This window comes from Peromyscus californicus, unplaced genomic scaffold, assembly GCF_007827085.1.
Source record: "Peromyscus californicus insignis strain IS unplaced genomic scaffold, ASM782708v3 Scaffold_11__1_contigs__length_118956290, whole genome shotgun sequence".
Lineage (NCBI taxonomy): Eukaryota > Metazoa > Chordata > Mammalia > Rodentia > Cricetidae > Peromyscus > Peromyscus californicus.
The window spans coordinates 51,723,856-51,738,475 of NW_026294402.1; the positions used below are offsets into that span (position 1 = coordinate 51,723,856).

At 55.3% G+C, this 14,620-nt stretch overlaps 1 protein-coding gene across 5 annotated transcripts; it reads right to left on the reverse strand.

The window, feature by feature from the left end:
• Positions 1–201: 201 nt before the first annotated feature.
• Positions 202–9,583, reverse strand: CUNH15orf39 (chromosome unknown C15orf39 homolog). Of its 5 annotated transcripts, none has more exons than XM_052761420.1 (3): positions 9,412–9,583; positions 3,455–6,251; positions 202–1,391 (listed from the first exon to the last, which is right to left on the reverse strand). In XM_052761420.1, exons 2-3 carry the CDS (start codon positions 6,198–6,200, stop codon positions 1,027–1,029), a joined length of 3,111 nt encoding a protein of 1,036 aa, XP_052617380.1. In that variant the 5' UTR covers positions 6,201–6,251; positions 9,412–9,583; the 3' UTR covers positions 202–1,026. The 5 variants fall into 5 exon arrangements, with proteins under 5 accessions (XP_052617380.1, XP_052617396.1, XP_052617374.1 ...); XM_052761436.1 differs by lacking the exon at positions 9,412–9,583 and adding an exon at positions 7,738–9,399; XM_052761414.1 differs by lacking the exon at positions 9,412–9,583 and adding an exon at positions 6,898–9,399.
• Positions 9,584–14,620: the final 5,037 nt, after the last annotated feature.

The following is a 14,620-nucleotide window of genomic DNA, read 5'->3' on the forward strand; positions in this document are numbered from 1 at the left end:
GGTTGTGGGAAGGAGGTCTTTCCCAGGTTGGAGTGGCTAGCCAGTAGGTGTGAGAGAAGGGCTTAGAGGACCAGGAGTGATCCAGAGGGGAGTACTAGAAGCCTTTAGAACTTTCTGGGCAGGAGGAAGGGGGACAGCCCATTGGTGAAGGGTGATATGCAACATTAACTCACAACCCCTCAAATACAAGCTAGGTCCCAGTTCTAAAAACAACCCAATGCTTTAATAGCTGGCCCCCAGGGCCCAGTCTCAACAAAACCCTTAAATAAGGCAGGAGGCACAGCTTGGCAGCCACCAGCTGAGCTCAGCCCACTGCAGGGAGGTAGCCCCAAGAGCCTTGGGAAATACCAGAGTCCCCAGTCCAGATCTTCAAAGGCCTCCTAGAATTGGGCTGACACAGCCTGCCGGGTCTCTGTAGCTGCTTGGTACAACTTCACGGGGGTATGTGATACAGCCCAGGTAGGTCATCGATAGGAATCCAGAGCAGACTCAGGGTCTTCAGGCCAGCCCCAGGCCAGCTCCCTGCACCAGCAGTGGACTCAGAGGAAGTGTGTATGAGCCATATACATCGTACAATACACCACCCTAAGGTAACCAGGTCCCCGAACACATGAAGACAACAAGGTTCTACTTGACAAGAAGGCCTGTCCCGGGCAAGAAGCAGAGCAAATCATCATAGGTGTACATCAGACATCATCCCCACTCCAACCCTTGTGAGGTAGGCTGCGTTGTCTTATTCTACAAATGGTCAACAGGGGCTCATGAGAGGTGAAGTGTTTGCCCAGGACACGCAACAAGGAACACCAGGGTTCAAGGCCAGGTCGGGTTGGCTCCAACGCCCACAGCTTTTCTCATGGGAAGGAATCCCTTCTAACAAAGACCCCCATGTTCAAAGTTCAGAAGTCTCTGCCCAGTTAGGGGGGCCCGGCCCTGTTATCCACTCTCAGCCCTGGGCAGTTGGATGTCAGGACAGGTACACAGTGGTCCCCAGATGGTTGACTGCCCCAACAACACTAGCTACCGATGCTACAGATGATGGCTCTGGCTGCCCAGGAGCTGGGGCTGAGGCGAAGGTCGGTCTGGTCCTGAGGCCTTGTGGCCCCAAGTAGGCAGTGCCACCCCATTGAGCCAGGCGGTTTCCAACAGGCTGCGGAAGCGTGCCCTCATGGTGGGACCTGGTGGACTGGTGCTGGTGCCAGAGCTAGGTGAGGGGTCCCGTGACCCTTCCCCAGTGGTCGTCTCTGTTTTCTCAGGGCCAGCTGGTGGCTTCCTCCCTGGCTTCTTGACCTTGGGGGCTGGTGACTTACGAGCCAGGGAGTGGTGTTCTGGTTCATCTCTGGTCACTGTGGGTTCTGAAGGGGATAAAGTTCTGGCCTCAGTGTCAAAGCCACCTATAAAAGGAAAGCATAGTCAGACTGCAAAATCCAAACCTCAAGGTCCCACTTCCTGGTCTCAAAGTCACCTAAAACAAAGTGGGTACATCTTCAGTCCTAGGAGACAGGCACACAGATTACAAGGCCACCAGTCTCCAAGATTCTCCACGGTTGTGGGAAGGAGGTCTTTCCCAGGTTGGAGTGGCTAGCCAGTAGGTGTGAGAGAAGGGCTTAGAGGACCAGGAGTGATCCAGAGCAGAGTACTAGAAGCCTTTAGAACTTTCTGGACAGGAGGAAGGGGGACAGCCCATTGGTGAAGGGTGATATGCAACATTAACTCACAACCCCTCAAACACAAGCTAGGTCCCAGTTCTGAAAACTGCAGATGGCACCCACAGTGTCACAACCATCACAGGCAACCCTTCTTCACACGTGCCCATTGCCCAGACCAGCGGGAGCTTGCTGGAAAGCCATGCTCCTTCCTGAGGGACACCAGAGCTCCACCTGACGAGGACGCAGCTCACAAGTGGCTGCTTGGGCACAAAGATGAGGAAAAAAAGGAAGGTTATAGGTCAGGAAACACTGGCTGGGCATCTCACCGGCTAGCTGCATGAACTGAAGCATGAGAAGAGAAAGCTAGGCTGGCCAAGAGCCGTCTTTCGGCCACCAAATCCCAAGGGCTGCTGTGAAAACAGTTCGGGTGGAGGCAGGCTCCTCAGGCTGCCAGCAGGGCACATGTGTCTGGACAGGAGCAAACCTGACATGCAGCCCTCACAGGTCATTAGACAAACCCCCCAGGGGTCAGGAGAACCACTGCTCTGGCTAGGGGTACCCAAAGCTCAGGGAGGGAATATGGAACAAGGGTCTTCGAACCTAACCAGTGACAGGCAGCTGAGCCTTAACTAGATCAGAGTTCTACTAAGCAGGAAGACCAGGAAAGGGACCTGGTCCTTGGCCCCAGACAAGCTAAGAATCAGGAATGTGGGCCAGTTAGGGGTCCTGTTCCATGGCAGTACTTTGCCTCAGGCCTTCTCCACCCTGACCTGAGCTGTCCTGGGTCAGGGAGGCCCATGGCAGAGTACCCAGCTAGCTAAGGAAGTAGAATATCAGGAAAATAGCTGGGTAAAGGGCTGGGTGGCCATGAGATATGTGACAGCAGGCAGGAGAAACTTCAGAATCTAGAAATCAGTTTACTGACACAGAAAAGGCCATGCCAGCCTCACCTTGTCATGGCCTAAGAAATCGGAGTGTCCCCAACACACAACATTGCAGCACATGTGTCTTCTAGGACATTATTGATAATAATAAAAAAAAAAAAAAGCAAGGTCCAGGGCTGAGCTGAGCAATGTGGCACATACATGATCTGGTACTAGGGAGACAGGAGCATCATGAGTTTGAGGATACCCTGGGTTATACAGTGAGATACTTTCAAAATGAGAGTGCAACTGAAGAACCAGGATGATGCATCACTGGAGGAAAGAGAACCGTAATTCTCCAGTTCAGGGTGACATGGGTACATACAAGTGCCAGCAGACCAGAGGAAATGTACATTCAAAGGTATGTGCTTATGTGAGGCATGGGGCCCTGCCAGATCCTGTGCATGGAGGTGAACAGGGATGCTTTACCAGGATCGGAGAGATTGCATGTGGAAGTAAGCTAGAGCAAAGCTCAGGCCTGTGGACTGGGATGAGTAGAGAGTAGCAGGCCCCGGTGCCAAGGGACAGAACGCAGTGCGTCATTCAGGGCTAGTGTTCAGATAGAAGACATGGGAAGAGAAAACTTCAGGTGGGAAACATGGCCTGGCCCAAGTCCCAGAGGCCTACACAAGACACAGAAGGTACAGACCAGACAGAGAAGGAGCCATCCAGAAGGGGGCCAAGAACATTTCCATGCAAATAGATCTCACTGACACCCAGATGTCAAGAGGCAAAGCAAGCTGTAGAGCCCCTGGAATCCCACCCCTTGCACCAGCGTAAGTTTCTGGAATCATTCCGACCCTTGCCCACCGTCCATACAAGCAGTACACACACCTGTCACTCGTTCACACAGCTCCAGTGGCTACAGGGTTGCCCCATGCTCACCCAGCTGGCGGCGTACACAGTCATGCCACTGCAGGCCCAGCAGGTCAGGGTAGATATCAGGCAGCTGGCGCAAGGCCAGTAGCTTCAGCATGCGTGAGGTGCAGCCATGTAGGGCCCTTTCACGCAGCGCACGCTCCTCTGACAGAGTGGTGGGCCGTAGCTCCACACGGTGCTCCTGCAGCACGTGGTCCACAGAGGCGGGTGGCAGCTTAGGAAAGAGACGCTCCTTCACCAGATGGATGGGCACGAAGATGGCACCAGCTCGTACTACGTGAGGGAAGGGGCACTGCTGTGTGCACAGAAACCTCTGCAGCTGGGACAGCAGCTTGCCCAGGAGCCCCTGCACACCCTGGCCGTCCTGCCATGCAGCCTGGCCCCATGGCCCAGTGGTCTCAAGCCACTCCCGAAGTTTCTCTGGTGGAGAATGAGCCACAGAGCCTGAGATGGCGTCACAGAGGGATGCGTGCAGCCCTGTAAAGTGCTGTTCTAGGGAGTCTGCTGAGGTCGCGGTGGAAACTTGAGCAGTGGCTGGAGCAGGGCCTGAGGCTGGAGCAGAGGCTGGAGCAGGGGCCGGAGCTGGTGATGGAACAGGAGCAGAGGCTGGGGCCGGGGAGGCCACGGCTATGGCCGGCGGGCTCGGCAGGGCTAGGTTGAAGCACGCCACCGGCAAAGGCTGAGTGAGAATCTGCAGTCCCACGGGCATGGATGGGGGGTTGGGCGCAGGGGCAGGGGCAGGGGCAGGGGCAGGGGCAGGGACAGGGACAGGGGCAGGAGGAGGAGCAGGAGCCAGGGTAGGTGGGGATGGGACGAGAGCTGCAGGTAAGGGTGCAGGTCGGAGTATCTTGAATTTTCGGAACATGAAGGCCACGGAACTGTGGAAGTTGGTCCTTGGTGTGGCTTCTGTGGCCACTTCAGATATTTCTGTGACCATCTTTTTCAGGCCCGGCAAGCCCGACACTGTGTTTTCTATACCTGGCCCATTCACAGCTTCAGTGGACTTATCATGTACCTCAGGACTAGGGACCTTGACAGGGACAGCCTCTGCCATAGACTTCTTCACACTCAAGTCCAGAGCCACTTCCTCACGAAGAGAGCAGTGAGGCCCAGAAGTCCCATCCTGGACAGGCAGGGCCCCCTTGCGATCTTTGTCTTGGCTCTTACTGGCACAGTCCTGCTCAGCCGTGGGCTCCGGTGTCTGCACGTCCAGGTAGTCACGGTAGGGGGCCAGACTAAAAACATTGTCAATCACAGGCATGGGTGGAGAGCTGGGAGGCTTGGCATCTTTCTGTGGAAGAGACTGGCGCTCCTTGGCACAGGGGAGCAGTGCTGGTGAAGTACGGGGAACTGGACTGTCTCGAATGACAATGGGTACCCCAGGACGCTCACTGGGCCTGGGGTGGAGCTGCTCTTTCCTGCAGCTGGGTAGCCAGGTCTTCTCTTGAGCTTCCGGGGCTGGTTTCTCTGCAGGTCTCACAGGCTCAGAGCATGGCTGGCTGGCTGGCAAAGGCTGGCATGCTCGCTGGAAGGCACTGGGCTGTGGCACGGGTTGCACACTGTTCTGAGCATGGGAAGGTGGTGTTCCCCCAAGCCCTGGGGATGCCCCATAGAGAGAGAGGTCATCCCTGGCATAAGGAAATCCCAAAGTTTGGGGGACAAAGTCCAGTGGGCACCTTGGAGCAAGAGGGGGCTCCAGCTTGAGTCCTGGTGAGGGTGCTGGGAGGGGTGCAGGAGAGTAGGAATAAGTGTCTATCCCAACAGGGGGCAGATAAGGGGCCTGGGATGCCTGCTGCCTCAGGTAGGGGCTGCCCAGCCCACCAGCCTGGTATGCAGCCCCCTTGTGCGCTCCCAGAGGTGGCAGTGGGAGCAGAGAGCCATAGTTCCCCTGCTTCTCTGGGTGACGGCAAGATGGAGGGCAAGGCAAGGCCTGTGGAGGTGGGGGCAGCGGGTAGTGGGCCGGCACTGCATCCTGGCAAGGTGGTCCGAGGGGCTGGGCAAGCTGGGTCCAAGGACTGGAGGGCCCCTCAGATACTGCTTGCTTGGGTTCCCCAGAATAAGGACCCGTGTACTTGGAAGGCAGGAAGCCTGTGCTGTGGATGGTTCGATACTTCTCCAGGATTGCCTGGCATGGGGAAAAAGTCAGGGAGGGGTCTTTGCCAGGTCCCCCAGTTGGTAGCCCACGTAAGAACGTCCCATCCAGGGGCTGGCCCTTGCCAGGAGCTGGGGCCAGAGAACAGGGTGGTTCAGCAGAGGGTAACAGGGGCCCGGTCACCAGGGTCCAGTCAACATCCAACGGTCTCTTTGCTCCCCCATCCCCTAGGCAAGCGGAGAGTCCGTAACACAAAGGGCTGCGGTAGACAGGCTTGGGCGCTGCCAGTGGTGGGCCTGGGTAGGCATGAGCCTGGGGACCAAAGGGCAGGAGCTCACTGGAGTCTTTTATCTTTTCAGAACCTTCTGTGGGAGGGCGGTAGAGCAGGCAGTTTGTCAACAGGCTGTCAGTCCGGAGGGGAGATCCTGCCACTTCAGTGGGGTACAAGGGTGGGTACGGGGTCCAGGATGCCAACCGCTCAGACCCTGCCTTGGAAGCACCCCCTATGGGGTAGGAGAAATATGCACCCTTGTAATTGCAGGAGTCCTGGTTGGCAGCAGAAAGGGGCAGGCCATGTCCAGGCCCTGGGTCTGGCTCCAGGCGGGGCAGCTTGCCATACATCACAGGCCCCAGAGGCCCCAGGGGCCGTTTCTCTGCCATTACGACGGAGGTGTCAAGCCCTCCTGGACCCCTGCCACTTGACTTGCTGACCTGGGAGAGAGAGAGAAACATGGTTAGAGCATAGGCTACATGTAAACAACAGAGACCCCTCTCTGACTTGTTGTCCCCCAAGACCCTGGCCCTTAGCAATCAATACTCAACTCGGACTGAACGGAGACGCCACAATGCAGAGGCTTCTGACTCTATGTTTTGTTTCTGGTTATAGTTTTGAAAGTAGAGAACTCCGCTGAACAAATATGTGTACTGTGGCCTTACATACAAGTCTACACTCCATTGTAAGGGTCATTCTGTCCATGCGACGGCCAAGAACCCTCCCTTGGGGTTCTGGACAGTGTTGGGAAGTCATCTGCCTTGGCTTGCTGCTCTGCCTCCCAGGTAAGACCTATCTATCCCAAAGTCTCTGACGAGAGGGATGGCACAGGAAGTGGGCTGGTTCTTATTCCAAGATGCCACAGAGGTCTCGTAACACTCCTACAGCAAAGACATGGAATAACTGCACTGCATACAAATTCTGGTTTCTTCTAACACTTTTATTGATCTGCTTGTCTTACCAAAAACCCAAACCTCAAAACCAGGTCCCCAGAACCAGAACCAATGCTGACAACTAATCTTGGATGGATAGGGCCGTCCCTTCCAAGAGGTAGCCTGGTAACTCAGCAGGAGGGTCAAAGCTGACCAGCAGGTGGTGCTGTGGAGCCAACAAGATGGTCCTGGGCTCAGGGGAGGAGTGTCTGTGTTCATCTCCAGGCCTTGTGCACATGATCTAGGAGAGCGGGGATGCATGCCTGGGGAGATGGGAGGCCCCAAGGGCCCGGAGTCCTAGCTGGCAACTACTTCCTCCATACTTTACTGATGGACAGATTAAGTGCTGGAAAAAGAATGCACGGGTATTCTTCCTTTGGAACCTTTCAAACTCTTCTTACTTGCTCACTTTTCCTTAATAAATCTGGGTTCTGCAGCACAGAGGCAAGTCCAAAGAAGGATGAGGATCAATGTCCACAGTGATCACAGGCACTTTCTTAACAAAACAGGCATCCATGACTTACGGACCACGACTGATGGGCGGCTCCATCTGAGGCTTGTCTGCTAGGGCTATCACTGGCCCTCCTCTCCCTCCCCTCGATGGCTTAGAAGAAGGTAAATGGGATCAACAGTCCTATGAGTAGGCCACAGGTCAAGCACCAGAAGCTTCTGTCACAAGCAAGCAGGGACCAGCTTTCTCCTCTCTGGACAGTGGCCAAGGATTGGGGCTCAGAGTCAGACCAGCACGGGAGGAAAAAAGGTAAAGGGTAGTATGGCCTGGGCCCATTCCCAGCCAGCAGACAGCAACACAGAAGCCTTCAAGACAAGGACATGTGTCCTAAGGGAAAGCCCCATCCTCCACTGCTGTATGTTTTTATGGCTGATTTTGCTTTGTTTTGTTTTCTTTTTTCTTTTCTAAGTCTCACTGTTTATCTCTAGCTGGCCTGGAACTCACCATGCAGACCAAACTGTCCTTGACCAGAGATCCACCCACCTCTGCTTCCTGGTGCTGAGATTAAAGATGTGCACCACCACAAGGCTCGGCTGGATGCTTCAGAGGGCACCTAGACCACTCCATCCTTGGGGAGCTCTGGGTTAATTAAGGGCTGGCTCTGGTCTCACCTCCACGAATGCTCCTTGGGACCTGCTCTAACCACCGGTCTCAAGAGCCCTTCTCTCCCGGGCTCAGCCCAACCCGTGCCCTTTGCCCTAGAGACTTCCTGAGAACCAGCCACCTGGGACCCTCGGGAGTCTTTGTAGGAGGGAGGGTTCCAGAGAATCAGCCCAAGGCTCTGAAAGGTGTGGAGGCAACATTATGTCCTGACAGTAGGAAGGATGGAAAGCTCCCCCAGAGGAGGCCCCACCCCCACTCAGACAGCAGCCAAAATGAAGGTGCCTTGTTTCCGGACACTGAGGTGGCCTTGGACGCTTGGAGAAGGTAGGTCCACGGGTGATCCTTCTGTGGAGATGTCAAGTTCTTCTAGTTCTTCTTACATGCGCTCTAACCGCAGCCAGAACCCAGGGCAGGGTCGAGCGCCCACCACACTCCCGTCTTTCCCCTCGGGGGAGACAAACAACTCCGTGGGTCCATTCCCATTTCCACGTCACATCCTTGGGGCCTCAGGAAGAGCGCGAACCCAGCCGAGTTGTTGAGGCCGGCATCAGTATTCTCCAGCTCTAAGAGACACCGGTCTTCTAAAACTCTTTGCCAGCTGAGGCTCTGAGCTCTCCAGACACCCAATATGGGGCAAGTCCACACTTTCCAGTTTAATAGAAAGGGTCTCCAGATGCGCGACCACTAAATTTCCCTCTACCGGCCCCGCCCATGACCATCGTGCCTGAGGCCCACAACCGGCTTCGCTATGGAACTGGCGCCCTACCGACACGCCAGGCTTCCGGGTGTCCCCCCAACCTCTCTCCTCTCTGCCGCTCTGCGACGCACGTGCACCCCAGCAGGCTGACACACAGCCTGCCACCACGCACGCCAAGCCGTTCCTGCACGTACGTGCACGGCCAGAATCTGCACAGATGCCCCCCACCGCCCTGGCTCAGGCACACGTGTGCAAGCCGGGAGGTTCGCGCTCGGAGCCCCCACGGATCGAAGCCCCGAAGACTGCAGTGAGGTCCAGGAGGTGGAGGGGAGGGGGCCCGTCCAGCCGCAGAGTCCGGGCAGCCACCTCCTTCGGGGCGATCCCGCCAGCCTGGGCTGCAGCCAGAGAGTGAGTCAAGCGGTGGCGAGGAAACCGCAGGCGGTCCTGTTCCAACAGGGCTCGTCCACGGCCCCGCGGCACCTCTGCGCCCGCCGCCACCAATCCCAAGCCCCACCCCCACCCCGAGTCTGCGCCCGGCAATCCGCGTGAGCCCGGCCCCGCGAGAGGCCCGAGGGATCCGCCTGACTCCTCGCCAGTCCTACGCCCGGGCACTGCTGGGGTTCCGGGGCTCTACCAGGCCCAGGGAGCATCCAAGTCCTGGCAAAGTCCAGGCGGCGGCACGACCGGGCCCCGCCGCCTGACCGCCCGAAGCCTCAGCACCTGGGCCCCGGCCCCTGCGCTCCGTCCCGGGGCCGGCCGGTAGGGGCGCCCTGGGGCAGGGCCACCCGCCCCTTGCCCACGCGCTGCCCGCAAACTCGGCCCAAGTTTCCGCGCCCGCCGGGCAGGCGAGCTCCTACCTTCAGAGCGCCAAGCTTCTGGCGGCTGCCACCCGGGGCCGCGGCCGCATCCTCCAGCGCCGCCTAGGCTGCGGGTCGCTGTCCGGCCGGCCTCGCGCGGGAAGTCGCGGCAGGCACCTAGCCCAGAGCCACGCTCTGCGCTGCCGTTCGCGCCGCCGCCGGGCGCCGTCTGTGGTCCCGGGCGGGGCGGGCCAGGGGCGGAGCGGGGGCGGGGCGGCCCGTTGGGTGGGGGCAGAACCCGGCTGTGCCTCTGGGAGCCTGCGCTCCCTTGGGCCCTCCCGTGCCGCCGAAGGCCTGAGTGGAAACGACTTTCCCGCGACCCGGCCTCTGGCTTTGTGCACCGCCTTCGCGCGCCGAGCTCCTCGAACGTCTGCCCCGAGGGCGGTCATAAGCCCTCATTCAGTCATTCCGTTAGATCATTCATTCCTTGCCACTTTCTAGCCATGTGACCTTAGACCTGCCGCTTAAACTCCAAGAGCTTCGGTTTCCTCGTGTGGTAAAAGTGGTGTTGTCTCATAGAAATGGCAGGGCTGGCTGACTTCGAAAAGATACATGGCACATAAATTGGGGTATGGTGATATACAACTGTAAAGCCTAGCAGTGGGAATTGCCCTGGGTTTGAGCTGAGGCTGGGATAGCTAGCAATACTCTTTGTTGTTTTGTTTTTGTTTGGGACAGGGTTTCTGTGGTGATATATTGTGTACCCTAATAAACTTGCCTGAGGATCAGAGGACAGAGCCAGCCACTAGATTAGACATAGAGATCAGGCAGTGATGGCACACACCCTTAATTCTATCACTCGGGAGGCAGAGATCTGCCACACTGAAAACAGACCCAGGCAGTGGTGGAACACACCTTTAATCCCAGGAAGTGATGTCTGGGCAGAGAAAGGTAGGTATATAAGGCATGAGAAAACAGGAACTCTCTCTCTTCAGACTGAGGATTTCGTAGAGGTAAGAACTAGTGGCTGGCTGCTCTGCTTCTCTGATCTTTCAGCTTTCACCCTGATAGCTGGCTCTGGGTTTTTTATTAAAAGACCATCTAAGATTCGAACAACAGATTTTACTATATAGCTGTGTCTGTCTGGGAACTGCACTCTGTAGATCGGGCTGACCTCGAACTCACAGAGGTACACCTGCCTCTCCCTCCCCAGTGCTGAGATTAAAGGCATGGGCCACCACACTTGGCTCCTAACAAAACTCTTAACAATTAAAAAATTGAAAAGATGTCACAAGGGAGGCCTGGCATCCTTGACCAGTACTAGTTACATTTGGAAGTCGGAAGGAGGACTCCTAGGGGCAAAGTACAGACAAATGTATCTCAGCTCCTGTTAGGGTTCCATGGCTAAGGAAATGATTTTTTTTTTTTTTACTGCGAGTGGACCAGGAATGAGGCTCTGGAGGTGTTGCCAAGTGGCCTTGGTGGGTATCTGAACCATTTTGCAAATGCCTCTTACCAGAACCGGCCAGAGCATGAGGCAGAGCATGAACAGCCTGGAAGGCAAATGGGGTGAAGCATCCCTAGCCAGAAAGGATGTGTTGCAGAAAGGGGCTGGGAGACCAACTGTCTCTGTTCACCCAGTCTTTAGCCACCCGACTGTGGAACCTGCTCAGCACTCCTCCTTTTTTTGGAAGGAATCTGATGCCTATAGTTCGAAGACTGCCCAAAGGCCAAGGCAGGGTCAGGCAGTGAGGGAGGAGAACGGGTGAACACCATACAGATCAAAATGAGTTTATGGGCCAGCACCCCTCAGGACACCACCTTGAACCACACAGGTCAGGACTGCCTGAGTCAGAGCAAAGCAGGGCTGAGGGTACAGGTGTGGGAGCAGCTGGCGCTGAGGAGGAGGGGCCAGGCTCCAGGGAGGACAAGGAGGAGGAAGTGAGGTCACCCAAGGAGAGCGGGAGGGTGTCTCTTGGATTAGAGTTGGAAGATTTTTTGCAAATAGAGACTGCCTAGGAAGGGGAGACTCTGAGGGGTTTGGGGCTTTCCCAGTCACACTGCAGGCTGAAACAACGACCCAAACTGCCTGGTTTTTGTATCTTACCGTCACACTCTAACACCAGGAAGGTGCATCTGTGCCCCGACAGCTCTGGGTCATGCCAAATCTGAGAGCCCTCTCTCAAGCGGTTCTAACTCTGCCCTTCCTTCTCTACTGCATAGGGTATACTCCCACTCCTGAGCTGCTGTGAGTTGGGAGGAAGGAAGACAATGTCCTTGGCTCTGTGGTCTAGAACTCTCAGGTTGTGGGCCCGGGTAAGACCCCCATCAGGCCAGGATGAGCCTGTAAGGCCCTGGGGCCCGGCTAAGTCTTCAGTCCCGTTATTTTGTCGTAATTCAGAAACATCTCTCAAAGACAGTTGTCCCACTAGTCAGCTCGTCTGGTCCTTTTTGACATCACTCAAACACTCTGGATTACCAGAGAAAGGACACGGGGTGGGGGACTTGAGAGCCGCTTGCAATCCCCTGGGCCTTAACTTGCTCAGCACAAAACAGAGCCCGGTAGCCTCCTGCCTCATAGACTACGGTGTCAGCATCCAGCCACATCCGGTGAGGAACTGCTCGTAAGCTGCAGGAAACTCCGGCGGAGTGCTGGGCAGCTATGGACTCCTCTCCCTCTCTGCCCCAAGGGTCACGTGCAGAGCCTATAGCAGATATAGAGGTAGTCCTTTCAAGGTGACTCGAGAGGCTCCCTGGGCCTTTGTTAACATTGCAGCCTTGGGGAGATAGTGATGTTTTGTCTGGAAGGTGAAGTCACCGAGTCAGAGCCGTGAAGAGAAGAGTTTAACATTTGGGCACAGGGGGAGAGGGGGGCTTAGAAAAGCAGGAGCCTGGCGCATGTAATCTGAACATTCAGAAGGCTAAGACGGGGCATCTACTGAGTACAAGGCAGGTTTGTTATAAAGTGAGTTCCAAGCCAGCCTGGGCCACACGATGTGAGCATCTGTCCACAAAGCAAAATTAAATACAACACAAAGTAGAACAGAAAGGTTCAAAGAGGGTTCTATCCCCCCACCCCACCCCAACCCTACACAGGCTTGAAGCGGGTACATGCCCTCCACCTCCCCTCCCTCATGGACACAGATTACTCCATAGAAAGGCAAGGTTAACGGTCAGCTTCCTGAACTGCAGCTTGTCATGTTATGGTTATTAATAAAAATGTCCCTTCCACTAATGACGTCATACCTGCTATTTACAAATCTCTTTCCTTCCTCAGAGGAGCTATCTCAGCCCAGAGAAGAGGCAGTGATGTTAGCCATCCTACAGGCAGAAAACCAGAGAAACCTAAAACACACAGAAAGTGCCTCCTCCTCTGAGGAGGCCACCCAGACTGTTAGCACCGCCTTCTCATCCTCATCCTTCCCTGCCAGCGGAGGAAGACCGCAGTGTGGGGAGGGGCAAAGCACTCCTACGTGGAGCTGGTTCTGTGCCAGACACTTAACAGTGTCTCATGGAAGTCTTAGAACCAGATGAAGAGTTTGAGAAGCAAAGCAAACTCACCAGGTATGGTAGTACATAGTGACAGATGGCTGTAATCCCAGCACTTGGGAGGCTATAAGACAGCAGGATCAAAGGTTCATGGAAGACCCCAACTCAAAAAAAAAAAAAAAAAAAAAAAAAAAACAAGTGAACCAAGTTTGACCTTTTGAGCTGTGTGACTTAAGCAACCTTAACTTCAGTTGGCACATCAGCCCAATGGGCAGAATTATGACATGTCACAGGGCTCTGATGACTTCACAGCTTAGTTCATAGTAAGCCCTGAACCACTTGCTCTGGCCATGGTGGGGACTAGGGGATGGTTCTTCATAGCCAATAAATGGAGGAGTGGGATCTTCCCTCTTGGAATTACAATATGACTCAGGAGGGTTCGAGGCTCAGATGCATCTGGTGGCCATGGATCCTCTGCCTGTCAAGCAAACACAGCCTGAGCTCAGAGCACCTTAGGGAGTCTAATCGTGAACAGCATGGGACGTTTGGGGCCATAGGTCTCAATTGAGTGAGGTAAGCTGTTTTCCAAAGGCATGCTGGCAAACCAAGACTTCCTTCTGCAGGAAGCTGGGAGGCAATTTCTTATCAGTCTCAGAGTCTCCTGTGGCCCCTACTCTAGATCTACCTGCCCCCTCCATTGTCCCTCTGTAGCCTACCTGCCACAGCAGACCCCAGGAGCCAAACAAAATTCATTGCAATCCTCTGTGCCTTGACTTCCGGTCAGTCTTGTATTGATTCCTTCTAGCCCCATCCAGGATGCCTTCCCGGATCTCCAGGCTGGCATGAGTTATCTTTCCTGGAAGCTGTTTAGATTCCAGACTACTTCCATCCTAGTCTCAGCTCCCCGTGCTCAAATGGCTTGGTTTCCGGCTCCCCTATGAGACTGAGGAAAGAGGGACTTCCTCCAGGTTGAGGCTGTCTGAGCACTGGAATGGAGTGCCTAGCACAGGACTAGTTTGGACCATGGCTGTGGAGTCACAGTTTAATACAGAAGCACTCTGCATATCTTCAGGCAAAGAAAGCCAGAAAAACAAACAACAAACAAACAGGCCTGTTCATCCCTAGTAGGAAGATCACTATAAATTCAAAGCTAGCTGGGTACATAGTAAGTTCCAGGGTAGCCTGGGCTACAGAGTGAGATCCTGTCTTGGGGTTAGCAAGAAAACCCCACCTGGCCACACTTTTCTAAAATCTTCGTTCCCTCTAAGATACTAAGTTTAAGCCTCTAAGATGCTAACCAAGCTTCAAGCCAACAGTAGCCTGCCTCCTGCCCTTATTGCAATTTAGAGCAACTGACACCTAAAGATCCCAGTTCTGTGCCCAGGACATCAGGCAGGAGTGTTTACAACCCAGACCTCCTGAAGGCTGGTTATCTACACAGCAGGGTTTCCATCTTCCTCACTAGACCCAAGATGGAAAACCATGTGACTGAGTGCCACCTGCCTCACGTGCCCTGCAGTCCCCTCCAGGAGGCCACCAGCTGGGAGCTGGAGTGGTATTGAGAAGAGGGTACCACCCACCCACTAGGAGGAAGCCCCTCTCCATCTTCAAGCCCTATCGCCTGCCCCCACCCCAGGCACCCTAATCACTTTCTCCCCTGTCCCAAGCCTTTCTCCAGGGATTCCCTCCCCAAGCCCAGGTGCCCCTGGCAAGGGCAGACACAGCTATTTCCAGGATGGCAGTTTGGGCAGAAAGCCCCCAATCCTGCCTGAGCCCAGTG